At 61.4% G+C, this 27,960-nt stretch overlaps 2 protein-coding genes across 3 annotated transcripts; both read left to right on the forward strand.

Annotated features, from left to right (window-relative positions):
* The first annotated feature begins 6,627 nt into the window (after positions 1-6,627).
* Positions 6,628-23,445, forward strand: SEMA3F (semaphorin 3F). 2 transcript variants are annotated; one of them, XM_085235777.1, is made up of 19 exons: positions 6,628-6,822; positions 8,877-9,026; positions 13,681-13,841; positions 13,928-13,990; positions 14,596-14,715; positions 15,582-15,671; positions 17,728-17,821; positions 18,087-18,206; positions 19,041-19,180; positions 19,263-19,377; positions 19,579-19,648; positions 19,818-19,962; positions 20,044-20,266; positions 20,833-20,921; positions 21,194-21,235; positions 21,435-21,592; positions 21,660-21,727; positions 22,743-22,876; positions 22,945-23,445. In XM_085235777.1, the coding sequence occupies exons 2-19, from the start codon at positions 8,915-8,917 to the stop codon at positions 23,359-23,361; spliced, it is 2,361 nt and encodes a 786-aa protein (XP_085091903.1). In that variant the 5' UTR covers positions 6,628-6,822; positions 8,877-8,914; the 3' UTR covers positions 23,362-23,445. The 2 variants fall into 2 exon arrangements, with proteins under 2 accessions (XP_085091903.1, XP_085091904.1); XM_085235778.1 differs by lacking the exon at positions 15,582-15,671 and having other exon boundaries at positions 6,629-6,822.
* A 1,930-nt stretch (positions 23,446-25,375) lies between these two features.
* Positions 25,376-27,872, forward strand: GNAT1 (G protein subunit alpha transducin 1). The gene is made up of 8 exons (XM_010718376.4): positions 25,376-25,540; positions 26,031-26,073; positions 26,500-26,641; positions 26,715-26,872; positions 26,941-27,069; positions 27,148-27,277; positions 27,353-27,506; positions 27,682-27,872. The coding sequence occupies exons 1-8, from the start codon at positions 25,435-25,437 to the stop codon at positions 27,870-27,872; spliced, it is 1,053 nt and encodes a 350-aa protein (XP_010716678.1). The 5' UTR covers positions 25,376-25,434.
* Positions 27,873-27,960: the final 88 nt, after the last annotated feature.

A 27,960-nucleotide genomic window follows, 5' to 3' on the forward strand; every position in this document is an offset into this window, starting at 1 on the left:
TTCATCCCTTCCTCTAATTAAGCGGGTTTGGCACGCTTGGCGCAGGGAGCGTGCAGTGGGCTGCCCTGTGGGCAGGGGGCACGGCCTCGTCCTCCTGTTGGCTGCGGGATGGGCAGCTCCTGCTCAGGGTGGGATCCTGGTAGGGAGCCATTGCGAAGCCTCCCCGTGCACGCTTTGGGGTGCGTGGTGTTGTTCTGGGACCCCCAGGAGTGTGCCCTGGCAAGGACACCCAGCCGGGACCTCCCGGCACGGACTAATTTTAGGCGGCTCCGGAGGGGCTATTTTGGACCCTTTGCCTCTGTGTGAGTCACCTGCTATTTGCTGCTCCGCGGGGGCTATTTCCGTGGCACAGCTTTACGTGCGCTCAGACAATGCTGCCCATGGGCCACGAGCCAGGTGCATCGCATCCCCCCCCATCGGAGCGCCCTGTGCCCGTGGCACCGCGTGCCCCGCAGCAGATATGAGTAGCCAAAGACCACCTCCCCACCGCCCCTGGGACATGGCTGTGTTTGGAGCCCCCTCCCCAAATTCCTCCGTGAGGCACTAGAGAGGTGCGTGTGACGTTGGGGCCAAGCTGTGGGTGCAATGACACTTCTGCCCAGGATGAACGCCCCACCCCACGCCACCCCTCCCCAAAACCCACACTTTTGAGTCCGCCTGGCAAAACCTGGGTGTTTCGGGGTTGTCACAGCAACGTGATGCACCTTTCCGGTTACCACGGCAACCCGGGGATGAAGTTTTTAAAATTCAGGCAAGGTAATTTCTTCTCATCTCTGCGGTTTCGTTATCGCTCGGCTTTGCCATTCCCTGGGGATGCAGCGCCCTGCCTCGCTCCTCTGCCAGCACAGAGGGAACTGGGAGATAAGGAGCACTGAGCTGGGCTAGCGGGGGTGGGACGGGGTGGGGGAGGTGATGGGAGAGGGCAGGCAGGTGGAGGGGCACCCTTCTGCCAGCCTGGGGGTGCACAAAGATGAGATGGGTAAAGTGGGATGAATGCACCGTGCCCTCATCTCCAGACCCCCTGCACCATTAGGTTTTAGAGTAAAGGCTCACCTAGTGGGCAGAACAGGTCACCCCACCTTCATGACGCCTCATAGCAATGGGTGGTTGGCTGAGGGGGTCTGCGGGCACTTCATGGGGGGCTCAGCACACCTGGAACAGGCCGGGTTCTGCTGCAGGTGATACACCACAGTGACCTCAGCATGGGCTGGAAGATGCACGGTGAATCTCATCCCATTGATGTGTGCTTGCTGCTGTCTCCCTCAGGCACCTCCTGCTCCCTCCACAGCCCTGGCTCTGGAAAGACCCAGCCTCGTGGGCTCCAGAAGGGGTGGCACAAAGCTCCCATGCACTCCTCGTGTTCCCATGAGCAGCTCTGCCACCGTCCCACTGGTTTCTAGGAGAAATGACAATGACAGCAGCATTCACTGTTGCAGTCTTGGGGCTGAAAGCCACAGGCCAGCCCCAGTTGATGTCCCTCACTGTGGTATTACAGCTCCTGGGGTTTCTCTACCAAAGGGACCCCAAATACCCATTCTGGGGGTAACCAGTACTGGGGAACCCCACTGCACCCAGCCAGTGTCCCTGTGCAGGACACCTGGCCCCACAGATGCTGGGGCATGGGGGAGTTTGTGGTCCCCGCTGCCCACGATCATTATCCCAAACTTAATTGGCACAACAGGGACCCAACCTCCATCCTTCCCAAGCAGGATGCTCCTGGGCGCCCTGCGGCTGCATCCCCATCACAGGGACGTGCCATCAGCCGTGGGATGCAGGCTGTCACCATCCCTGCAGGGCTGCTGTCAGCCTGGGGGGACAGGCAGGCAGCATCTCACTGCTGTACCTGCTGCAGCGCTTCCTTAATGACAAGTGCTGCTCGCAGTCCCCTCAATTAACTCCGCCGCGCCGGCTCATTAGGCTGCACACGCTGAGCAACATCTCGGCAAAGGGCTGCAGCAATCTCACGGGCGTGCAAAGCCGGCTTGAAAATGCACAGCGATGCGCACGCACACAAAAAAACACACGCGTCTGCACAGGCACATCCGCTCTGTTGCCCAAAGGGAAGATTGGAATGAGGGTCACGGCTCCTGCCTGCAGCGGGAACAGTCCCCGGGCATTTCCCCTGCAGCAGTCGCTGGTAATTACAGCACTGATGGGCAAGGGGAGGATTTGCAGGGAGCGTACTGGGAACGGGGTGCAATGGTTGTTGGGGTGCAGAGGTTGTTGGGGTGCGGGGAGCGGAGCATGCACACCCGTGTGAGATGTGAGGGCTGCAAGTCAAGGTCCCACACACTGACACCCCCCCCGTCCGCCCCTTGGCCCAGGGCCGGGAGGGCAGCAGGTGACGGGAAAGCGAGCCTCAGCCTGGACAGAGATGAGAGGCGGCCTCACAGCTGCAGACACCCGATGCCACCTGCCCCGGCACATGGACGGGAGGACGCTCGGGATGTCCTCGCTGTCGCCACTGGGTCCCCGTGCCCCCAGGCTGAGCCATGCCAGGAGCTCCCTGCCTGTGGTGAGCCCCATTCTGTAGAGCCCCCTGTACCTCCATTCCAGGGAGCTGCAGAGGGGGCAGAGGTCTGTCTGTCTGTCCCAGATACCCATCTGCTGCATGCCAGCACATTCTCCTCCACCCATCCATCCATCCCCTTATCCATCCACCCATCCATCCCCCTATCCGTCTACCCATCCATCTATCCATCCTTCTGTCCATCTACCTATCCATCCAGTCATGCATTTACCCATTCATCATCCATTCATCCATCCATATTCAATCACCATTCCCACCCATCCACCCACCCACCCATCCATCCATATTCAATCTCCAACATTTCCATCCACCCGCCCACCCATCCATCAACCCATCCGTCCATCCACCCACCCACTCACCCGCCCAAGATGTGCCCCCACTCACACGCTGTCCCCCGTCCACTGTCCCTGGCCCATTGTCCCTCCCACACTATGTCCAGCCAGCCAGCAAGCCAGCCATCCGTCCAACTGTCCATCTATCCATCCACCTATTCTTCCGCTGTCCAGCCAGCCATCCACCTGTCTGTCCATCCATCTGTCCGTCCAGCCCCAGCTGCGCGCCCCGCTGCCTCCCCTCACCCAGATGCTCTGTGTTGGAGCAGAGCCCTGCAACGGTTATTAAGCAGCACCCGAGGCATTTTCCCACCTCATGTCTCTGCACAGATCACACCGACAGTGGGAAAAAACGAAACGGCGCCAGCTCTGGGGCCCGTGACCTTTCTGCAAAGCCGGGAGCTGGATGATGTGGATCTGCAGTTCCCAGCAGGCTGTGTGTGCCCACTTGTGCCCGGGGCAGCTCGGCACATTGGCAGCCACGTGGCACAGGTGAGTGCTGCCCGCTGCGGTGATTCATCCCCGTTTCATCTCTCCCGCTCCCTTTGGCTCTCTGCTCCCTCAGCCTCTCTCTGAATGATTCGCCCCGGGCTGTTTTTCTCCTCCATCAGCTGCTGTGGCACAGAGGATCTCAATGACACCAGGTACGCCGCATCCGCCTGCGTGCCCCTCGCCTGCTCTCAGCGCAGGGTACCAGCAGCCCAACATTCTCCATCCTGTCCCAACATCCTCCATCCCATCGCAACATCCTCCATCCCGTCCCACTCCTGCTGCCCCAAACCCGGTTTGTGCTCGTGCTTCCAGACACTTACCCTCGCCCCGAGCCAGCGGGGCAGCTCAAGCCCCGTCCCATCCCCACACACACCCTTGGCACCAGAGGGGATGTGGAGGGGCTGCAGCACAGTGGGTCCCAGCTCGCCTTCCCTGGTGGGTTGTGTATTTTTGGCTGACAAAGAGCTAAAGGGTGGGGGGAAGAACAGAGGGAGAAGAGAAACAAAGAGGAAAAAGGCTCCTTTTTAATGGGGTTTGAAAATGGAAATTACCCTGCGGAGGTTGGCAGGGGGCTGGGGGCTTTCAAAGCATCCTCCCTGCCCTGGCTGGTGCAGAGCTCCAGCCCATGGGTGGCTCTGAACCTGGGCAGGGGCAGGGGTAGGACACGGCTCCCACCCCTCAGACAGAGCCCGGGGGGCTGTGGGATGTGGAGTCCATGCCTGATGGGGACGGGGTCCTGTACCCCTGTGCTGGTTGCCACGGCGACCCGCTTTGCGGAGTGGAACATCACTTCTGCAGGATTTTTGTGGTGGGAAACGGATGGGGAGAGGGGAGGGCGTGGGCAGCGGGGAGCCAGGGGGTGGGGAGGGGGCTCAAACAGCCCCCAGCCCCCAGCTCCACCCTTCCACCTCAGCTAGGGGGTCTGCACCGAGCCTGTACATCCTCACTGTTCTGCAGAGGGATGAAGCATCCTTCTGGGGCACAGCAGCCAGCATCCCTCGAGGTGTCCTGGGGAGAAGTCCTGGGGGAAACCCCTCGATCCCATGCCAAAACTCAGCAACAAGGAGCCTTGTGATACCAAGAACATCCTGCAGGTGAGCACAAAGGGGTTATGGTGGCAGCAGCAGGCAGCGTGCATACCGAGCACCAGGGCAGCTTTGGGTGACGTACCCCCACACCTCCCTGCCCCGCTCCTAATCGCACCCCGTGCTCCAAACCAGCTCTCAGCAGAACTTCCCTTTGCAGACCCACATGCACGGAGATGTCCCAGTTTCTTGCAGCCCTTGAGCCATTCCTGCTGCCACTCGCATGTCCTCCCCAGCTCCTTTGGCGCCCACTGATGCCCACAGCTGTGCCACTGACCCACTTACATGGCACGGCAGCATCTCGCAGCTCCCCATCTCAGCTGTCTGGCCGCCTCCTGAGAGCCCCTGGTGGCCCTCGAAAACAGGGAGGTTATCCTAAAAACCTTCATCTCCCGCAGGTGACACCAAGCCTGCGCTCAGCCCCTGCCCTCAGGGCGGCCCTGTGGGACATGCGGGGCTGCTCTCCATCAGGGCAGCCCCACGCGCAGCCCCCCGCTGCCTTTCCCAGCTCGTCAGCCTGTGAGTGGAGGAGATGACATCCCCGCCCCTGCCAAGACAAACACGGCGTCGGCCAAACACGCCGTGCTTGGCAAGCCCTGGCCATCCATCACGGCAGCCACCGGCCTCCCGGCACTGCCACAGGGCTCGGGGGTCTCAGCATGAGGAGTGAGGGATGGGGCACACCAGGGATGTTGCCCATCCCTGGGTGATGGCAGGGTGTTGGGTCCCCAGCCCCTTGCCATGCAGAGGGTGCCCCAGTAGCACAGCTTGGCTCTGGCTTGTCCCCAGGCAGAAACTTGGCCAGAGTTACCTCCAGGCGCTTACAATAATAAAGTCCCATTTGAGCAAGTATCTGAGAGCCTGGCTGGAGGGGCAAAGGCTCAGCTATCCCGAACATGCATGGGGTTCCATCAGGGAACCATCCCAGGGTTCCATCCTGCCTTTACCCTATGATTTTTGCCTCTTCCCTCCTGTTCTGCATGGCTGTGCCTTGCTCCTGGCTCCCTGCATCCATCCCTGCACCAACCCTTGCATCTTCCCCTGCAGCCCCATCCCTCCACCTATCCTTTCATCCCTGTCCGCATATCCATCTCTGCATCTCTCCATCCCCATCACTGCACCCATCCCTGCATCCCCATCTCTGCACTCTGCTCCCTACAGCACCGAGCTGGGGCACCTCAGGAGCCCACTGAGCCTCCCCTGCTCAACTTGAGGCATGCAGCCTACACAAACTGCATTCCTCGTGCTACACAGGACAGATACTGCTGCCTGGGTGAGCAGTCGGGCAGTTCTGGGTTACACAGGGGAGGAAGAGAAGGGGAGAGCAGCTCTGGTGCTTTGGGTTAAATGGCGCACCCTGGGGATGGGGACTCACGCTGGTAGGGGTTTTTCCTACCCTCAGCTCCCTCGGCCCGGAGCCCACCAGCACTGCTAGCAGTGACGGGGGCTGAGCACAGCCGGTGGCAGCGGCTGCCCCAGTTTTGTTGGCTGTAAAATGTGGGTCACCACCTACGGAGCGGTGACCGAGGGGACGTGGGGACGATCGGTGACGGCTCGGTGGCCCTGCAAGGAGAGAAAAGGAGCCGGGGAATGCGGGGAAGGCTTTGTGCTTAGTCCGGGCCTGGGGAAAGGGGCTCGGGGAAGGGGGTGGGGGGGAACCACCGCCTCTTTTCCGACATTCCTGCAGAGCCGGGAGCTCCCCGGGTCGGGTTTCGGGCATTATTTGCACTGCTGATGCGAAGCGCAGGGACACGCAGCGCCGCACGCACACCGGGGAGAGCCGAGGGCAGGGCGTGCGGGGAGCGGCGCGGCGCGGGGCTGCGGGAGCGCTGCTGGGGGCTCTTTGCTCTTTGTGGCGGGCGGTTTCTCCCCGCGCCGGAGCCGCCCCCGCCCGCCGCCGCCGCCCCGGCGCCTCTCCCGCTGCGCCCGGGCACCCCGGGACCGCCACACAAAGGCGTCCCACCGCCCGCTCGGCTCCGTACCCCCAGGGCCGGGCCGCGCCTTCGGGGCCCGCAGATCGACCTCCCCCCCCCCCCCACCCCCCGCGTCGTCCCCTCGCGGCGCGGCTCAACAAAAGGCAGGAGCGGAGGTGAGCGGGGCGGGGCTCGAACCCGCGGCCCGGCGGGAGGGAGGGGCGGGGGAGGGGCGGGGATATGCAAATGAGGCCGCGGAGCCCCATGGCGAGCGCACGGGCTGCGGCGCCCACTCGGAGCCGGGCCGCCGCCGCAGCCCCCGGCCCGCCCCGCCGCGGGTTCGAGCCCCGCCCGCGCCGCCCCGCCCCGCCCCGCACCGCCGCTCCATGGGCCGGGGACGCGGCGGTAGTTGCGGCCGCGACATGGCGGGGGGCCGCGGGTGCTCGGCGCGGCGCTGAGCCCCCGCAGAGGTAAGCGTGGGGAGGAGGGAGGAGGCGGGGAGCGCAGCGTCGTCGCGACTATCGCGACTGTCGCCGCCGGGAGCGGGGACCGGGCCGCCCCTGCAGCCCGCAAACTTTCCGCCGCGCGCAACTCACCGCGGCGGAGACGCGTCCCGGCACCCACGCGTGTCCCGATCCCGCCCGCGTCCCGGCGCCCACCCGTGTCACGCCCCCGGGCTGCCCGCCGCCCCCCGCATCCCCTCGGGGCTCTCCGCTCCCCCGTTCCGCGGTACCCACGCGCGGCGTGGACGGGCGGTGGGCGCGGTGGCGGTGGGATCGCTCGGGCCGGGGTTGGGCGGCGGGGGCTGCCCGGGGCCGGGGCTGCGCTGCGGGGTGGTTCCGGCCGCGGGGTGAGAGGCGGCGCGAAGTTGTGCAAAGTTATTTCTCGGGGCTGCGGCGGTTCTCTTTTCTTTCTTTCTTTTCTTTTTTCTTTTCTTTTTTCTCCTTTTCTTTCCCTTTTTTCTTTCTTTTTCTTTTTATTTTTAAATTAATTAATTAATTTTTTTACCATTTTTCCTTTCCCGTTGCTCGTCGGGCTCTCGCTGCCCTCCCCCTGCCCACCCCGTTTGCTTTTCTCCCTCCCCACATCGCTCCCTGCTGCCCGCCGGGGTTCCCTCGGAGCGGCCGAGCTCCGCGCGCTCCATCCCATCCATCCCGTCCCGTAACGGGGAGCAGCCCCCGGCCCCGCTCCAGCCCTGCAATACCCGGGAGGAGGGAACGAGGTGGGGGGGGGCACAGAGCTGGCCAGGAATGTGCCCCCCCCGCCGCAGTTTCCAGTTTCCCGGAGCGCGCTGACCCCGAGGTGAGGGCTCCCGGTGCGCTGCTCCCGGCCGGGCCTTTTCCATGCAATGGGGCTCCCCAGGCCCCCCCCAGGGCTCCCCCCGGTCCCCCCCTCCCCGCCGTCCCCTTCCTCCCTCCTCGCTGTGCGCTTTTCCCCTCCTCTCCCTCTTTTCCTTTGTTTGCCATCTCGCTCCCTGTCTCTGACGCGTACGCGGGCTCCATCCAAACGCAACAGTGGGATTTGCCAGAATTATTTCCTAAAAGCCGCCCCGGGGATGGGGGGGGCGGGGTGTGGGGGGGTGGAATTAACTGCAACCAACTGCGGGTTGGGATGGAGCAGCGGGGGTCCGGCGGGCAGAGCCCCGGCTGCGGCACAATGGGTGTGCGCACGGAGAGAGAGAGAGAGGGAACCGAAATATTTAGGGAAACGTGGAGCCCCGGGGGGGGGACACGCGCTGCACGGCCACCTTCCGGCAACAGTGCCCGCGGGGGAGCTCCTTGGGGACCGCAGTGGGGACAGTGCCAGTGCCCAGGTGGCTCGGTGCGGTGGCATCCCGCTTTGCCCCCGAGGGCGCAGCGCGGCGGTGGCACGCAGCACCGTGCGCACCTCCGGATGTCTGAGCCCCCCGGGCACGTCCGAGCCCCGAGCTGAGGTCCATAGCCCGGAGGTGTGTGTGCCGGTCTCCCGGAGGTCCCCAAGCTGTGGGGACAGCAGGGCGGTGTGTGTGTGCCTCGTTGGAGGCAGCTCAGTGGCCCCACTCTGTGCGGAGCCCTGGGGAGCCCAGCTGCCTGGCACACAGCGCGGCTTTTTTTTTTTTCCCCGTTTTTTTTTTTTTTCTTCTTCTTTTATTTATGAAAAAAATCCTTTTTTTTTTTTTCCTTTCCTTTTTTTCTTTCTTTCCTCCTTTTTTTTTTTTTTTTTTTTTTTTTTTTTTTTTTTTTTGGTGTGTGTGTGTTCGCCTGTGGAATAATGAAGTCCAGATTTCCCTCCTGTTGGAAAGATGTGAGCCCGGCTCTGTGCTGCACTCAGGGCTGGGAGGAGATGGGGGGCAGCAGCCGGGGGGGGAGGGGGGTGGACGCAGCTCACCTGGGTGCATGGCACAGCCTCACCCTGCAGCCCGTCCCCCCCAGTTCTGTGCTTCCCTCCCCGTTTATGCCCAATCCCATGCTGTCAGTGGGGCTTGGCTGCACTCCTCGCTGTGGCATCCCCCCCTGACGCCTGCCTCGCTGTCCCTCTCTGCCAGGCGTGCTCCCCCTGGACAGCCCCCAGCGTGCCCCCACAATGCCTGTGGCCACCGTCCTGCTCTGGGCCACCCTGCTGACCCTGGGCTGGCGGGCAGCCCACGGCAAGGACGGCGTGCCCCCCACCCCCAGGGTGCAGCTCTCCTTCAAAGGTAAGCCGTGGGGACCGGGGCGGGGGGGACACGCCACCCCCTGAGCTGTATAGGGTCACTGCTGGGATCTGCAGCCCTGTGGGGTGCCCAACCCTAAATCCTCACCCGGGGGGGCCCCGGCTGCCGGCTCCAGACAGCAGCTTGCAGCCGCGCCGGTATTAGTGCCCGGAGCTGGCGGGGGGCCGGTGGGAAGGGGGGGGAGGGCAGTGGGAGGGAAGGGGGTTAATTAACCCTTAAGTGCCTGAGCCAATCAGGGGTGTGGGTCCAGATCTGGGACCCACGGTGCAGCTCTGACACTGGCATTTTGGGGGAGGTCTGGCATTGCTGACCACCAAATGCAGGGCTTTTGGTTGCAGAAGCAAAGGAGCAGAACTCAAATCACAACCTGGCAGTGCAGACCTGCATTGTGTGCTGGTGCTGTGGGTCCCCATGGGCACTGCCGTGCCCGCCTGGTGGTCCCACCTTATTTCTGGCTGGGAACACTCCATGGAGGGTGGTGGGAACATGGAGGTGGGTGCTGGCTTTTGTTATCTCGCTGGGAGCCGGGCTGAAGCCAGAATGTCCCCATCCTCCGCCCTGGGAGCCATGTGGGGCTGCACTGCGTGTTGTTCCCACTGTGCGGAGCAGCGAGGACACCCAAAATGTGCACTCACAGCCAGGGAGATGGGTGCTGAGAGGCAGATGGGGGCTTGGGTGTGGGCTGGGCGCTCTGCAGCTGGAGAGCAAAGCAGAGCCCCTGCACTGTGCAGACCTCAGCGAGTAGCAGCCCCAAACGCAGCCGGGATTGTGCCTCAGCACGAAAATCCCTGGAATGAGGCAGCAGGACAAGCCCGGGCGAGAGGAAGGAGCAGTGCCTGCCCGGCGCAGCGCTGCTGCCCCTGCGGCTCCGCACGGTCCTGTGCTGCGTCCCTGCTTCCCTCCTCCCTGGGAGCTGGGGGACCTGATCCCATGGGAAGGCTCTGGGGGAGCTGGGACCTGCCTCTGCCACCCGGTGAGCCATGGGCACAAATTAATTCCAAACATTCCATCACGTCGTGGGGTGATGTGTTCCCTGTGCACGTTTTTACCATGGCTCGGTGCTACGATGACACACGGGGACAAGGGACAGGCTGCCTGCTGGGCATGGGAACAAGGGGATAAGGTGCTGCTGGGAAGGTGACATGCAGGGATGGGCACAGCATCCTCCTGGCATGGGGAGGAAGCGCCGTGTGCTGCAACTCCCCGAGGCCCTGCGTCATCCTCAGTGAAATGCTATCGTGCGTGGAGCGTTTCGGGAAAAGCACACAAAGAAGGATGGGCTGTGGTGTCACGGGGCTGCCTGGGACCGGGGGGACCCTCTTGTCACCGCCTTCCTGGTGCCGGGCAGGAAGGTGACCAGCATGGAAAGAACAGCGCGATCCTGCGCTGCCCTGGAAGAGGGAGAGGCTGCGGGGCCGCCCTGCGTTGCCAGCAGCTCTTCCCAGCGCCATGCCGGCCAGAAATAGGGTGGATATTTTTAATCACCTCCTTGCTTGTGAGCGATTTCCCCCCGTGCCGGGCGCATCCTGCTGCCCCCTCTGCTCCGGTTTCCTCCGCCGGGCACTGGGACGTCAGTTCCAGGAGTGATGGGGAGGATGCGGTGCGTCAGCGGGAGGAAGGCATACAGGGTCAGGGCTGCGCTTCAAAGCATCCGTCCCTGCAGTCACCTCTGGGAGCCATCCCCGTGGGGCCACTTCCCACCTTTTAGTGGGAAAAAATAAAACTCAAAAACTCAGTTTAGTAATGGTAATAATAGCCACATCCCAGAGCGCAGCCCGTGCCCTGCCTCAGTTTCCCTGCCCCACTGGGGACATTGGTGGCAGATGGCTGCTCGGCGCCCGGCTAAGCTGCTGCAGCTGTGGGGCACGTCCTTCAGTGGCTGCCGATAAACATGGCCAGATGGGGGGACACGGTGGGGACAAGGGCTGTGCGGCACCCGTCCCCTTTGCCACCATCACCTTTTTAGTATTTTTCTGTTCCTTTTGGTGATGGACAGCCCCGAATTTGGTTCTGCTGGAGGGAGGGGGGGATGGATCGGTTTGGCTCAGCTGGCAGCCCCCTACCTGCGACAACCTGCACCGTTTCCTTCCCCACCGCCTTCACGGTGGGTGGCAAACTGCCTGGAAAAGGCACTGCGGGGCTGGGTGTGGGGCAGCAGTGGGGTTATGGGGCATCACACGCGACGGAGGCTCTCAATGAATGGGTTTCTATGGGGCTCTGTGGGGCTGTGGGTTGGGGATGTCCATCTGATGGGTGGGATGTGACCCCATGCTGTGGCTGTGGGATGCTCAGTGGGGGAAGCCGCACTGGAGCCCTCTGAGGGAAGTGTTTTGGGGTGGTTCAGGGCTTTCCTGCTGCCGACAAGCAGCTCCCTGCTGCTGAGGATGTGGCCGTGGCAGCGTTACCCTAATGCTCACTGTGGGGTGTCCCATGTCCTTGCTTCGCCTCCATCTCCAGGGGTGCCCCGTGGTCCCCTGCTGCTTCTGGAGTGGGATCACACAGGGAAGCATCCATCCCCCTCCAGGCTCCGTGGCACAGGGTCTTTTTACAGGCAGAGTCTCAGTCCCTCCTGGCTGGGGATGAATCAGCGTTTTTGGCTGAAAAAAAAAAAGAAAATCCAACCAACAACTCTGCTTTTTTTGGGGGGTAGGGAGCAGGGAGAGGGGGGGTCGCAGGGGGGAAAGGCTGTGCCGGTGGGGGATTGAGCTCCAGTGCCTGGCATGGGGCTGGCCCTACTTTGATGTGGGGTTGGATCCGGGCGCCGTGGCACCTGTCCCTTGTCCCTGCTGGGGTTTGGGGCTGTCTCTGTCCCCATCCCTGTCCCCGCAGTGGCACCAGGGATCAAAGCAGAGCCGTTCCCATCCCATCCCGCAGCCCCCGCCGCGCTCCTGCGGCTCCCTACCACCTGTGAGCAGCTAAATGGGAAAAGAGCTTGGCTGGGGGCCACGGAAACTCTCTTATTACATGTAATTAGCTTAATTACATCATAAATAACCCATCAAGGGGTAGCGGAGTGACGCTCAAACAAATAAGCAATTCCGCTTTCCTGGGGCGACCCACCCGCGCTTTGATCGCCCCGATGACAGCACGTGGGTTCAATGCAGAGGGGACAAACCAAGCCCTGTCCCTGCGGTCCCCGTGTCCCCGGTTTTGGATACGGGGATTTTGGATCGCCCGAATCCTGGCGCACGATGGGAGCCTGGTGGCCGTGTGGCTATAGGGGATGCTCCATGTGGGGCCAGGACCCCGATCCTGCGCAGCCCCGTGGCTCCGTCGGCACGTGAATTAAATTCATTCCCCCGGATTAAAATCAAGAGAAGGGCTCCCGAAAGGCGCTCCATCCTCACTGCCAGGAGCGGGCAGAGCGCTTATTGAATATAAACACGGCGTGTAATTTACATGCTAATTATGTTGAATGCACTACAAGCCCGTAATTAGAAACTAATTAGGTGAGAGCGGGTGTAATTGGCTTCGCAGCACAGCGGATGGGTGATGGAGCACCTGGGGAGGTGGCCGCAGGGCCCGGATGGGATTAACCCTTTGCTCACTCTGCTTTTTGGGGTCCCGCAGCACCCAGCTCTGCTTTTTGGGGTGCTTTGTGGGGGACGTAATTACATCGCATGCTCCTGGCCATATAGCAGTGGTGTGGGATGGGCACGGATCAGCCCGCCCCACGAGGGATGCTCGGTCTCCTGTCCCAATGGAGGCCACCTGTGTGGAATGGGGCAATTAAAAGGGGATTAAGGGGGGGATGAGCAGCAGTGGGATGTGCTCACCGGGCGTATCGACTAACCAGCGGCCCCACTGGGTACCCGAGGCTGGGGGATGCTCAGTGCAGGGGGCCAGAGGTCACGGTGTGAGCTCACCTGCCTGTCCATCAGCAGCAGGGTGTGGGGTACGGGGTCATGGGGGCATTTCTATTCCCCACTGTGATCACTGGGGCACGGAGGCGGCTCCGACTCCATTGTGCCATTGGAGAGGATGGGGACAGGAATGGGGACAGGGATGGGGATACATCCCTCGGGGAAGGACTGTGTCCCATCCCACCCCACCTGGGGCTGGAGGGAACATCTCATAGCACAGCTTCCCAGAGCAGGACAGACGAATCCTGCCTTGTGCCCGGAGCTGCCAGCCCCAACACAGCCATCACAGCACTGGGAGATAGGGATGCGTTCTGGTGGAGGTGGCATCTGATGGAGGCACCCATAGGGCATTCCATCCCATGCCTTGTGCTGGCTGCAGGGAGGTGGGGTGCAGCCCCCCGTCCCACCCCCCCCCCGTCTGGCTGTGCCCTGCCCCTGCTGCGTGCTTCTTGGCGCCGTCCCACATCATCTGCAGCACTTCTGCCTTCCATCTGGCTGCCTCGCTGCACTTGTGAATATTCATGACCCTCATTATCCTCTTTCACTCGTTTCTCCCACACTCAAGCTAAAAATAACTCCCAAAGGGGGGTGCGGGCTGGGGGCTCTGCTCCCCCCTTCCCCAGCAGTTGGGTTCTGGGGCTCCGGTCCGTAGGGGCTGGGACACGGGGACGCTTCTGCAGCAGGGCACAGGAGTGGAGGGGTGATGGCAGAGGTTTGGAGAGCGTTGGCTGGGGGCACGCCGGCGTGCTGACTTGTGCCCATTGGCCCCGCAGAGCTGAAGGCCACCGGCACCGCACACTTCTTCAACTTCCTGCTCAACTCCAGTGACTACCGCATCCTGCTGAAGGACGAGGACCACGACCGCATGTACGTGGGCAGCAAGGACTACGTCCTCTCGCTGGACCTGCACGACATCAACCGCGAGCCCCTCATCGTAAGCTGTTACCGCGTGGGCCACCTCCATGGGATGGGATGGTGTGGGGCCAGCAGCCCTGCTCCTCATCTCCGATGTTTCCGCAGATCCACTGGCCTGCCTCCCAGCAGAGGATCGAGGAGTGCATCCTATCGGGCAAGAACAGCAATGTGAGTGTCACCCAGCGAGCGGAGGGCTGGTATCCTGCTGGGGCCTGGCTTGGGTTGTCGGTGACTTTTGAGTCCCCGTGCCGCAGTCATTCCCAGGGCTTTGATGGCCATCGTGAACCCACTTCTGGGAATGGCAAGGGGGTGGTGGCCACTGTGCTGATGGCAATTCATGCCCTCATTTCCTCCCTTTGGAAAAGTCATGGCCAGGGTGTCTTGGGCTTGCCGAGACAGGAGTGACAGTCCCAGGTGTGACCGTGTCCTTCCAACCTTTCTGTCCCAGCTCCACAAATCTTCATCCCACTGTCAGGGCTGTGCCCTCAGGTGTGCCAAAGCCACGGCCCACATCAACCCATGATCTACACCAGCCCATGATCTATATGAATCCATGGCCCATGCCAACCTGTGATTCACACCATCTCTTGCCCTGCACCAGCCCCGTGCCGTATGCCATCCTCCTGTCCTCCTGGCTCCATGGTTTCCTTCCTGCCTTCCCAGCTCTTCCCCTACAGTGCCACCCCAAGTTTGACTGGGATGGTGCCCAAGGATCCTGCTGTGTATGTTGCCCTTGGTCCCTTGCATAGCTGCCACCATCCTCTCCTTCCCAGGGGGAGTGTGGCAATTTCATCCGCCTGATCCAGCCCTGGAACCGGACTCACCTCTATGTGTGTGGCACCGGTGCCTACAACCCCATCTGCGCCTTCATCAACCGTGGGCGCAAAGCACAGGTAAGGGGTGGGGGGACGGGGCTGCGGTGGTGCCCGTGCAGGAGGGCACATCTTGGGGCCAGTGCCAGGGAACTTGGGGGACTGTGACAGGCTGAGCTCCAGCGAGGTGAGGCTGAGCATGGCCGAGACTGTTCTGCAGCATGAGGACTTCTCTCTGCACCGGGATCCACTGGACCCCACACCAGTCCTACGCCGATCCAGCAGGGGAGGTGCTGTTGCATGGAGCCCCTCTGCATGGATGTGCCCTGCACTGCTCCAGTGCCAGCATTCCACAAGGAGAAACGTGGTGGCCTGGTGCCATGAGTGAGCAGGGACAATGGTGGCATGTCCCATGGGATGCTTGGATGCCAACGACGGAGAACATCACTCTGCCCTGATGAGCACAGTTCAACACGAGAGAGAGGCTGTGGAGCCCCGCGTGCTGGATTGGATGTGCAGTGGAAGAAGTTTCGGGTGACCGCTGTGGTGTGCCATGAGGGTGTGCCAACCAGGTGACCTCTGCCCCTGGGTCCCGTCCTCGAGGGCAGTGCTTCCTGCTTGGAGCGAGCCAAGCCGAAGGAGACGTGGTGCTGCGTGCGGATGGGGCAGCCCAGTGCTCCACCACTGCCACAGGGAGTGGCTCAGACTGCTCCAGCCTGGGACCTGTGGCATTTCACTGTCACAGCACTCAGAGATGATCAGGGATGCGCTCTGAGGACAGCATCGGACAGCCCTGGGGACGAGGCTCTATGTCCCTGCAGAGCCAGCAGAGAGCACGGTGCCACTCACGGTGCCATGGGGACAGTCTGCCAGCACCATCCCGCAGCCCCCAGCCCGGGGGTTCCGTCCCCCCCGTGCTAACTCTGTGCCCTGCTCCTTCTCCCCAGGGCTTTCCGCCGAGCCAGCCCCTCCAGCCGGGAGGCCGGGAGAGCAGAGCCGCCGATGGCCCCCGCAGCCCGAGACCAGCAGAAAGCAAGGTGGGAACGGGTCTGGGGGCCCGCCGCCGCTGTGCCCGCCTCGCACTGGAGCTGCGGGCTCCTTCTTCCCACCGGCAGCTCCTGGGCTGGGGGCCCCTCGCTGTGGCCCCCACCACTGCCTCCCCTCCTCTCTGCAAAGTGCTCTGCGGCGGCCGGCCCGGCGTCTCCTCTCTTCTGCTCTCACTAACTCTTTCCTCTTCGTCCCCAAGGGGACACTGTCAGGGGTGGCTGTCACCCCTCAGCCTGTCTCCAGGCTTGCTGTGTCCCTGCAAATCCATTTGTCTGCAGAGGCAGGGGGCTCAAGAGAGCCGTGTGCTGGAGGTGTTTTGGTAGGGCCTACAAAAATGTTGCTGCCTGGCCAGCATCCGTCTGCTTTGCCCTGCCTGGGGAGGGGGCCTCGTTCCATCAGTGGAGTCAGGGAGGTGACGTCCCCAGGTTTTGGGGACAGCCAGCATCCAGCCTGCCCTGACAGTGTCTCCCCTTGGACTAACATGGGTCAGTGCATGGGACAGGACACGTGTAGGCGCACAGACAGGTCCTGCCTGTCTCTGTCCCTGCCACGTCCCCTCCTCCTGAGAGGGACATCCCCATCAGCACAGATTAGGAGAGCACAGTGTGATGCTCTCAGCCACCAGCTCTGCCACAGGCACCTCCTTCCTTGTGCTGAGGCTGGACGCATTTCTGATTGCCAGTGGGGAAGCACCAGTGCAAATGAAGCACTTGCATCAGCTCACAGCTTGCCCAGTGGGGAGGTGATGTGGCTCATCCCATGGATGGGTTGCCAACAGGACTGGGGACGGAGAAGCTTGTGGCAGTGACAGAAACATGATGTGGCAATGAGGTGTACCAGTGGGGCCATGTCCATCTCTAGGTGCTGGGCTGGGTGCCCATGGGCCAGGAGAAGCTGGCATGAGTAAGACATGCATCAAGGGATGCATGGAGAGAGGAAAAGCCTCAAGCAGCTGCCATCCCTGTGTCTGGCATCCTTGTGGCAAGTGTGCCTACAACTAGCATCCCCATGGCTGTCTTCACCATGGATGCTGTCCCCATGGATGATGCCCTCGAAGCTAGTTGTTCCTATGGCTAGCATCGACATAGATAGCATCCCCATGGCCAGCATCCCCACCGCTAGTGTCTCCATGGCTAGTGTCTCCACAACTAGCACCACCATGGCTAGCATCTCCATGGCCTGCCATCTCCTGTGGCTAACCTCTTCATGGCTAGTGTGCCATGGCCAGCAGCCCTATGGCTAGCATCCTCACAACTGGCATCTACAAGGTTAGCATCTCCATGGCCAGCAGCCCCATGGATAGCATCCCTGCAGTTAGCATCCTGTTGTCCCCAGGTTTGCTGTAGCTGGCCAGCAGGATGGTGGTGGCCCCACACACAGCTCTCCAGCCTGTCTTCTGTGGGGACCCTGCTTGTCCTATCGTTGAGGCTCGCAGGGTACGGGCATTCCTGCTGCCTTGCTGTGCATGCTGGGGACATGCAGGACATCCCTGCCTGGCCCTGCATGGCCTGGACTGGCAGGGCAGGAGGTTCCACGTGGTCTACGGGAAGTGGATTTCGCTTCACCCTGGCATAGGGGTTGGTGCCAGATTTATCGCAGTGGCAGTGAAGAGAGCAGCTCCCAGTGGTGGGGGTGGCAGGCCCTCAATCACCTGGTGGATGTTGGCGGAAGACTGCTCCTCAGCAGCTGTGCCTGCAGCCAAACCCTGCCTGCAAAGGACTGGAGTTGGTATGATCCCAGAGCTCCAAGCAGCCCCTGCAACAGCTTCATTCTCCATGCTGACGGGCCAGGAAGCAGAAGAGGAACCCTGCAAGCAATAATGGACGTACATGGTGGAGGGCATGGAGCAGCACCCAGCGTACACTGAGGAGCATCTCCTGCAGACCTCGACTTCCCAGGACCCCAACGGGATCCTACTGCATCCATGCTCTGCTGGCAGCACCTGCAGCCGCCGCACTCCATCCCACAGAGGCCTCTGCCTCAGAATGTGCCATGGGGATGGAGGGGGAAATTGTCACAAGCTCCTTGTTCTGCTTCCTTCTCCAGGATTATATCTTCTACCTAGAGCCGGACAAGCTGGAGTCAGGCAAAGGGAAGTGTTCTTATGACCCCAAAGTGGACACCGTCTCTGCATTGATAAGTGAGTCCTGTGGCTGCCAGGGCTGGGTGGAGGGAACATTGCCCACATCACCCCAATGTCCCCAAGCAGCTGGGCTCCCACTGCTGCAGGCACTCAGACATCAGGCTCTGTCTGAGGGTTCCTTGCAGGCTGGTAGCATCCTCCATTGCTCTCCGGATTGGCCGTAGGCAGCATCTCCTGGTTGCCTGCTGACTCCTGGCCAGGGCTGGATGGGGCGATGGGAAAAGGTGCAGGGACCTGGGGGCCTGATCCCTTCCCTCTGCAGATGAAGAGCTCTATGCCGGGGTCTACATTGACTTCATGGGCACTGATGCAGCCATTTTCCGCACTATGGGCAAGCAGACGGCCATGAGGACAGACCAGTACAATTCACGCTGGCTCAACGGTTGGTACGGGGTGTCATCTGCCCAGGTGGCCCGGGGATCCCATGCTCTGACCATAGGGTGTCCTGCAGCATCATGCCCACAGAGGCGGCAGCCAGGGGCAGGAGCGTGGATGGTGGGGTGGAAGGGGGGATGGACAGATGCAGGTGTGGTGAATGGATGGATGGATGGGTGGAGAGGAGAGAAGAGAAGAGTGGGTGAGTGGATGAGTGGATGGATGGATGGATGACAAACGGATGGATTGACAGATGGATGATGTATAGATGGATGGGCAAATGAATGAATGACAGGTGGGTGCAAAGATGAAGGATGAATGGGTGGGTGAATGAGTGGACAGATGGATGGATGATAGATGGATAGGTGGAGGGAGAGAGGAAGGGATGGACTGATGGATGGATAGATGGATGGATGGAAATCTAGAGCAGATGGACAGGGATACCTCTATGGGGCATGGTGACAGACATGCTGGGACTTTGCAGAGTGGTGGGAGCACCCAGCTGGTGAGAGACAGTGCTGCCACTGCCAGAGCCTGTGTATGGGTTTTCACAGAGCTGAGCGTTCAACCATGTCCCTGTAGCCGGTGACCCTGAGCACTCTTCCTGCCCCCGTAGAGCACCCCCGGCCCCAGAGCTGCAGCTGAATAAACAGAGCAGAGCAGATGGGGTGGTCCTGCTGGGCGTGAGGGCTGCCGGGGCAGGGATCGAGGAGGGGGAGCTGTCAGCACTGGCTGGGCACAGGCTGATGGATGGAGAGGGGAAGCCATCACATTGGTGGCTTTGCAGCAATGGGGGCTGTGAGTGTTCCCAGGCTGACAGCACTGCTTCGTGCCCTTGCAGACCCTGCCTTCGTCCGTGCCCAGCTCATCCCTGACAGCAGCGAGAGGAATGATGACAAACTCTACTTCTTCTTCCGGGAGAAGTCTGCGGACGCCCCGCTCAGCCCCGGGGTCTATTCCCGCATCGGGCGCATCTGCCTGGTGTGTGCAGTGGGGTGGCGGGGTGCAGGCATGGGCTGGTGGTGGGGTGTGTGGGGCCGAGTGCTGAGTCCCTCTGACACAGAACGATGATGGGGGACACTGCTGCCTGGTGAACAAATGGAGCACCTTCCTGAAGGCCCGGCTCGTCTGCTCCGTGCCAGGACCCGATGGGATCGAGACGCACTTTGATGAGCTTCGTGAGTGCATGGGCTCCATGGGAGGGCACGGGGTGACCCCCAATGGTCCATCTGCACTCCCACGCCCTGGGGTGGGGACATGGCGCACTATCCATTTGGGAGGGCTGAGAATTCCATTGCTGCCCCACCACGGGAGAGCCCAACCCACACAGGTGTCCCCAGCACCCCCTGGGGGTAACATGCTCTTCCTTCTGTCCCAAGAGGATGTCTTCATCCAGCAGACGCAGGACACCAAGAATCCTGTTATCTACGCTGTCTTCTCCGCATCGGGGTGAGTGCGGTGCCCTTGAGACGTGGTGGTCCCTGGGGATGGGGACTTTTTGTGGAGGTGGGTAGAGGTCCTGGTGACATCGAAGTGGGCGTGGGGTGAGGTGGGGATGCTGGCGGTGTCAGCAGGTAGGTGGCACACATCCCTGAGGCTGTGCCACTCCTCCTGCCAGGTCAGTGTTCAAGGGCTCGGCCGTCTGCGTCTACTCCATGGCCGACATCCGCATGGTGTTCAATGGACCCTTTGCGCACAAGGAGGGCCCCAACTACCAGTGGATGCCCTACACGGGCAAAATGCCCTATCCCCGGCCAGGCACTGTAAGTAAGACCTCTGGCACTCACGGAGATGATAGTCCCACGACACTGGAGACCCCACCAACGCCTTTTGCCTGCCCGCAGTGCCCCGGGGGGACCTTCACACCGTCTATGAAGTCAACCAAGGACTACCCTGACGAAGTGATCAACTTCATGCGCTCGCACCCTCTGATGTACCACGCCGTCTATCCAGCCCACCGGCAGCCTCTGGTTGTGCGCACCAACGTCAACTACCGCTTCACCACCATCGCTGTTGACCAGGTGGACGCGGCAGATGGGCGCTATGAGGTGCTTTTCCTGGGCACAGGTACCCACGCCGCGCACCGCAGAGAACGCAGCATGCTCCAGCGCGGCCTCACAGGGCACGGGCACTGCCGGGGCTGGGTGCTTCTGCTGGCACCTCTGCTTCATGGTGGAGCAGGGCGAGGGGCTGAGCCCCTGTGCCGTGGACCCTGGGAGTGTCACGGCCTGTCCCCTGCCCTGGTGCCCATCCAGCCTGGTCTATCCGCTGTCTCGGTGTCCATCCTAGGACATCCAGCCTGATCCTTGCCATGGCCCGGGCCCAACTCTCCTGCCTCATTCAGGACCACCATTGTCCAGCCTGGTGCTTCCCCTTCCTTATTGTCCGTCCAAGGGCCACTGTGATCTATCCTGGTCTATCCCAGTGCCTATCCCAGTTGCTGTCCCCCTGTCCTGGGCAGTGGCAGCTCCTAGCTGTGAGTGGTGACCTGAGTGTCACAGCACAACAAAGACAGATGAAGACGGGCGTGGGGGGGTCCTTCCTGGCCCCATCAAGGACCCCATTCCCAGGAGGGGAGGGCACGGGTGCCCAGCTGGTGGCACTGAGCGTCCAGGCACCCTGGTGTCTTGCAGATCGGGGCACGGTGCAGAAAGTCATTGTGCTGCCCCGGGACGACATGGAGACAGAGGAGCTGATGCTGGAGGAGATCGAGGTGTTCAAGGTAAGGGCTGGGTTATCCTACAGCTGCTGCTGAGCAGCTGCTCACCCCATGCCCAGAACCGATGGGACACCACCGCCACCAAGTGTCATTGTCCCAGCCCTGGAGCTTTTGGGACACCAACCAGTCCCACGAGTAGTTCCAGGGAGACCTGCAACAATGTCCCTCTTCCTGCTGATTCTTGTAGCTGCCTTTGCAGCCCCCAGCTACTGGCGTGGGCCTGGGGGATGCACTCTGTACTTCACTCCATGTCCTTCACTCCTGCTCCCATCTAGGTGCCAGCACCCATCAAGGTGATGACCATCTCCTCCAAGAGGGTGAGTGATGTGTGGCTAGATTTGGGGACTAGGACATCCTGGATGCCTGTTGCCACCATAGTATGACAGTGGCCATTGAGGAACCCAATGGATGTTCCTGAGTGGCTCTAGGATGCACGGTCCCCACTGCTCCCAGTACTGGGCACAAGGCCACGTGGCCAGGGGGCATCTTACCCTGTCCTCTCTGTTCCCCCAACAGCAACAGCTTTACGTGTCCTCAGCTGTAGGAGTGACCCACCTGGCCCTGCACCGGTGCGACATATATGGCGAAGCCTGTGCTGACTGCTGCCTGGCCCGTGACCCCTACTGTGCCTGGGATGGCAAGGCCTGCAGCCGCTACTCAGCATCCTCCAAGAGGTGGGGATCTGGGGGAGGGCAGGGGGGCCCAAGAAGGTACCCCAGGTCACCTCCTGCCTCCTCTCAGGCGGAGCAGGCGGCAGGACGTCCGGCACGGTAACCCCATGCGCCAGTGCCGAGGCTACAACTCCAATGGTGAGTGGGCATGGCATGATCCCAGAGTGTTGGGGGCAGAGGGGTGGCGCAGGACCTGGGGAAGCATGAGTGGTAGGAGGTGGGAGAATGTGGGCAATGGGATGAGTGGGATGAGTGGGTGGGTGGGTGGCCTTGAGGGCTGGTGGGTGTGTGGGTGGATATATTGGAAAAGTACGGGATGAATTGGAAAAGCACCGTGGGGTGGGCAGGTGGGTGGATGGATGGATGGAAGCATGGATGGGGTGAGTATGTGGATGAATGGAAACACTGGGGATTGAAGACAGGTGGATGGATGCATGGATGGATGGACAGATGGATGAGTGGGTGGATAGATGGATGGATGGATACCCATCTGGTATCCACTGGGTGGGGGAGAAGGAAGAGCACAGATGAGTGTATGAATGCTTCAGAGAGCTTGACCATGGTTGACCATGGTTGGATGAATACATTGGGAGTAGGAAGAACACGTATAGATGGTCAAGTGAGTAGATGAATGAATGGAAATGTTAGGTGAGTGGGTGGATGGATGGATGGGTGAATGGATGGATATACTGGGGAGAAAGAAGAGCACACATTGATGTACGGATGCTTAAGAGGAGGATGACCATAGACAGTGGATACATTGGGAGAAGGAGAAGGAGGAGGTTGACCGTGGATGGATAGATTGGAGAGAAAGAAAAGTACAATTGGGTGGCTGGATGCTTCAGAGTAGGATGGCTGTGGATGGGTGGCTACACTGGGAAAAAGAAAAGCGCAGATGAATGTATGACTGGGTAGATGAATGAATGGAAATGTTAGAGGTTGAAGATGGAGGGATGGGGAGGTGGGGGGATAGATGGATACACAGGGGAGAAAGAAGAGCACAGATGGATGCTTCAAAGGAGGATGACCATGGATGGATGGATAGATACATTCGGGAGAAGGAAGACGGATGCTTCAGTTGCATGGGGCAGAGCAACATGTTCGGGAGGGAGATGGGGCCTGGGGACCTGACTGCCATGTCCTGCTCCTGCAGCCAACAAGAACACGGTGGAGGCCGTGCAGTACGGGGTGGAGGGCAGCACCGCCTTCCTCGAGTGCCAGCCCCGCTCGCCACAAGCCACGGTCAAATGGCTGCTGCAGAAGGACAACAGCGACCGACGGAAAGAGGTAGGAGCCGGGTGCCGTGCATGGGGTCCAGCTGGTCGGCATCCAGCTGAGCCCCTCTGTCCCCACAGCTGCGCACAGAGGGCGGCCGGGCACTGCGGACAGAGCAGGGCTTGCTGCTGCGTGCCCTGCAGCTCTCCGACAGCGGCCTCTACTCCTGCACCGCCACCGAGAACAACTTCAAGCACACCGTGACCAAGGTGCAGCTGCGTGTCCTGGCCGCCCGCGCCGTGCACGCCGTCCTGCTGCAAGGAGAGTTGCCCCCTGCCGCGCTGCCGGGAGCCCCGACGCCGCGCTACCAGGACTTGCTGCAGCTGCTCACCCGCCCCGAGCTGGGACTCCTCGACCAGTACTGCCAGGGCTTCTGGCGACCGCCGGCCCCCGGCCCCCCCGAGCCGCTGGCTGCCCTCAAAGCCAAGGAGCTGCAGGACCAGAAGAAGCCACGGAGCCGCCGGAATCACCCGCCAGAGAGCTGCGGGCACACATGAACCCCTCCCCAGGGACTTTGCTAGCACAATGGTCTATTTTTCCCTCCTTTTAATATTAAAAAAAAATATCTATAAATAAATAAATATATATATATACCCACACCCATGCAGGCAGACACGCACGCATGCTCACACCCCTCCCGCTGTCTCCTGCCGGCGGTGGTATTTATTTGCAGGTTGTACATAGTCACTGGGGTGACAGCAACATCACCTCCCGGCACTGGGGATGGTGGAGGACCTGGGGGTGGCTGCATCCTGCGCCTCTCGTCCCTCCCCTTCCTGGAGTTCCACGGGGCTCTGGGTCCTGGTGTGATGGGCGGTCCTGGTGCAGGAGGGGTGATGCCCTTCGGGGTACGGTGCTTCCACACACAGGGGGATGAGCCAGTGATGGGAGGGGACAAACGAGCACTGAGAGGTGGCACTGGGTGAGCTCGTTCTCAGTGCCTCAGTTTCTTCTTCTGGTTATTTTGGAGCCAAAGCTGGGAGGAGGGTGGGATGCAGGCACAGAGACATGGCCTTGTCCCCTGCTGGGGACAGGACACAGGCCACATGATGGGGACACGGCCAGAAGGGGTGAGATGGGGCATCCTGCCCATCGCTGGGGTTGTAAATAGTTGTAGGGGAGGAGTGCAGGGGTGGCCAGGTGTCCCCCCTCCCCGCAGCCTGCAGCACGCCCAAATAAACACTGGCTTTGGGACAGATGCCTGTGTGTGCTCTGTTGGTGACAGGGACATTGCTGAGCTTGGCGGGTGGGATCCAGGAGAGCACATGGTGGGGTGCTGGGAACACTGCAGGGTGATGTACGGGACAGTGGGCACGGGGACATGACGCAGGAGGCCACGGTGGGCACTATGGGGGCACACAGAGTTGCCACTGAGGGCATTGCAGTCACTACCGGGGGCACTGGGGTCAGGCATGGCCAGACTAGGACAGCAGTGGGGGTACTGGAGGCAGGACTGGTAGCACTGGGGGAATGGTACAGCTCTGCGCTGGTCTCTGCTAGACTGTTCTGGGCTGTGCTGGCATCTGCTGCGTTGTGCTGGGCTGTGCTGGTTTGTATTGGTCTGTACTGGGTTGTTCTGGGCTGTTCTGGCCTCTGCTGCGTTGGGTTGTACTGGGCTGTACGGGGCTGTTCTGGGCTGTTCTGGCTTCTGCTGCGTTGTGCTGGGCTGTACTGGTCTGCACTGGTCTATACGGAGCTGTACTGGGCTGTGCTGGCTGTGCTGGTCTTTGCAGAGCTGTGCTACGCTATGCTGGGTCGTTCTGCCCTCTGGCGGCCAGACTCAGCACTGCAGGAGCCCCGCGGAGGAGGCGGGGGGACATTGGGGACAGCGTAGGACGCTGGGGCTGGGGGACGGGGGCTGTACTGGTGGACACGGGGCTCTGGGACACGGGGGTGCTTTGATGGCAATGGGGACATACTGTGGGGGATACTGACAGGGGGCGAGACATGGGGTGTCCTTGGTGGTATGGGATGAGTCCTAGGGACTCAGGAGGCCTGGGGCAAGGAGCACTGAGAGGAGCTGGGGACATTATGAGGGTCTTGGAAAGGGCTTGGGACATGGGGGCGGGGATGACACTTGGGGTACAATGACATCAGGCAGGGGTTCTTGAGTGTACAACTTGGGATGGTTCACAGGGGGGATGTGGGGATGGTGAGGAACATCCCACTACAGGGCCATAGCCACGGCTGGGGCCAGCAGCAACATCCCTGGAGTGGGGCCATACCCATGGCTGGGAACTGTGGGGACATCTCTGCCAAGGGGCATAGCCACGGCCCGGGGACATTGGGCCACCAACTCCGGGCGGGGACAGCTGGGCGCCCTCTCCGCAGAAGCGCTGACGCCGGGAGCCAGGGGATTGCTGAGCTCAGCCCGGGGCAGATTTCGGGGCTTTATCCGGAGCCTGGCTTAAGCCGCGCTCCTTGTCCCCGTCCTTGGCCCACTTGGGTGGCAGCGGCGGCCGCAGTCGGGCGGTGGGCGAGCGCTGGAGGCGGCGGGGGGCTGGCGCACGCTGCCCGTCCTGGTGCTGACCTCCACCGAGCGGGCGAGCCGGCGGGCGGCGGAGGCGAGGATGGGCGCAGGGGCCAGCGCCGAGGAGAAGCACTCCCGTGAGCTGGAGAAGAAGCTGAAGGAGGACGCTGAGAAGGATGCCAGGACCGTCAAGCTGCTGCTGCTGGGTAGGTGGGCACAGCTCTGGGGGATGCTTGAACGTCCCCCGTGGCATCCTCATGCTCCAAAACCCAGTAGCCCCAGACTCCTCAGTACCCCTGAAACTCACCCCATCCAACACCCCCCCAGCACCAAGCACCTCAACTCCGCCCCTGCACCCACAGATCCTTCCGTGTTCCCCCTAGATGCTGCCCTTGCATTCTCTCAGCACTGCACTTCCCTCTTCCAGTGCCCCCCAGTTTCCCCACTGTTACCATCCATCCCCATGCCCAGGCCCTGGCTGCATCCCCCTGCAATGCCCCACTGCTGCGTCCCCATCCCCACCGCATCCTCATCTTCATCCCCACCTCCAGATCCCCCAGTATACCCTTAACTTAACCCCCAGCAGCACCACCCCAGTGCCCTCCCAGACCTAGCTGTCTCTCTCCCTGTTTCCTCATGTCCCCCTGTGGTGATCACAGCTGTGGTCACCACTGTGCCCCCCCTCTGTCCCCACAGGAGCAGGGGAGTCAGGGAAAAGCACCATCGTCAAGCAGATGAAGTAAGTCCCATGGGCAGCTACCTGTCCCATACCATAGCCGGTGGAGCATCCACCCCTCAGCACCCACACTGCAGCAACGGGTGCCTCTGCCTTATTTTCTAGCCTTATGAATGCCTCCACCCTATAGTTCAGCCCCGTGACTTCTCCCACCCTATAGTTCAGCCCCATGACTTCTCCCACCCTATAGTTCAGCCCCATGAGTTCTCCCATCCTGTAGTTCAGCCCCATGGGTTCTCCCATCCTATAGTTCAGCCCTAAGAGTGCCCCTGCCCAACAGTTCAACTCCATGGAAGTCACCACCCTATTATCAACCCACATGGGTACCCCTACTCACCAGTTCAGTGCCCACAAGTGCTCCTACCCTGCAACTCAGCCCCATGGGTGCCCTCAGCACCCCATTCAGCCCCATGCCCCTGTCTTGGCCAGGATCATCCACCAGGACGGTTACTCACTGGAGGAATGCTTGGAGTTCATCGCCATCATCTACAGCAACACGCTGCAGTCCATGCTGGCCATCGTGCGTGCCATGAGCACGCTCAACATCCAGTACGGTGACTCAGCCCGCCAGGTGAGGGGCCCCCAGCATGGGGTGTGGAGCTGTGCCCCGGTCCCTGTCCCCACTGAGCCCCCATCCCTTGCAGGATGATGCCCGCAAGCTGCTGCACCTCTCGGACACCATCGAGGAGGGCACCATGCCCAAGGAAATGTCAGACATCATCGGGCGGCTCTGGAAGGATGCAGGCATCCAGGCCTGCTTTGACCGAGCCTCTGAGTACCAGCTCAATGACTCGGCAGGATAGTAGGTGCAGGATGGGCAGGTGGGTGGGGGCACTCTTGGTGGGACATGCCTCACACTGTGCCCACCAGCTACCTGTCGGACCTGGAGCGCCTGGTGACCCCTGGCTACGTCCCCACTGAGCAGGACGTGCTGCGCTCCCGTGTCAAAACCACCGGCATCATCGAAACCCAGTTCTCCTTCAAGGACCTCAACTTCAGGTATGGGCTGAGCCCCAAGTGCTGAAGCAAGGGGTGGGGGGTGGGGGTGATGCTGAGCTCCCTGGTCCTGCCCTGCAGGATGTTCGATGTGGGAGGACAGCGCTCGGAGCGCAAGAAGTGGATCCACTGCTTCGAGGGGGTGACGTGCATCATCTTCATCGCGGCGCTCAGCGCCTACGACATGGTGCTGGTGGAGGATGATGAAGTGGTAGGTAGCTGTGCCAAGGGGTACTAGGGAGCTGGGCAGCTGCCGGGGGGCTGATGGGGCTGTGTCCTCCCACAGAACCGCATGCACGAGAGCCTGCACCTCTTCAACAGCATCTGCAACCACCGCTACTTCGCCACCACATCTATTGTCCTCTTCCTCAACAAGAAGGACGTCTTCCTGGAGAAGATCAAGAAGGCTCACCTCAGCATCTGCTTCCCCGACTACGATGGTGAGGGCAGTCACGCTCACCCCCGGGTGGGGAATTTGGGTGCTAGCATCCTTTGTCAGACACCCACCAGGTGTCCCCAGCACCCTAAGCACCCAGCCAAAGGTCTGGGCTGTGGGGTGATGGCAGGGGAATACAGGGGCTGTGGGGTGCTGGGGACCAATGGCCCTGCTTGTAGGTCCCAACACCTACGATGATGCTGGCAACTACATCAAGCTGCAGTTCCTGGAGCTGAACATGCGGCGGGACGTGAAGGAGATCTACTCGCACATGACCTGCGCCACTGATACTGAGAACGTCAAGTTCGTCTTCGACGCCGTCACCGACATCATCATCAAGGAGAACCTCAAGGACTGTGGGCTCTTCTGAGCCCCAGCCCCTACAGTCCCCACCCCCCACTGGTGCCCCTGCCCACCCTCTGCCACCGCTTCTGCTTGTTTCCAAACCCCAGCAACGT

This window comes from Meleagris gallopavo, chromosome 14 (assembly GCF_905368555.1).
Source record: "Meleagris gallopavo chromosome 14, MGAL_WU_HG_1.1, whole genome shotgun sequence".
In the NCBI taxonomy this organism is placed as follows: domain Eukaryota; kingdom Metazoa; phylum Chordata; class Aves; order Galliformes; family Phasianidae; genus Meleagris; species Meleagris gallopavo.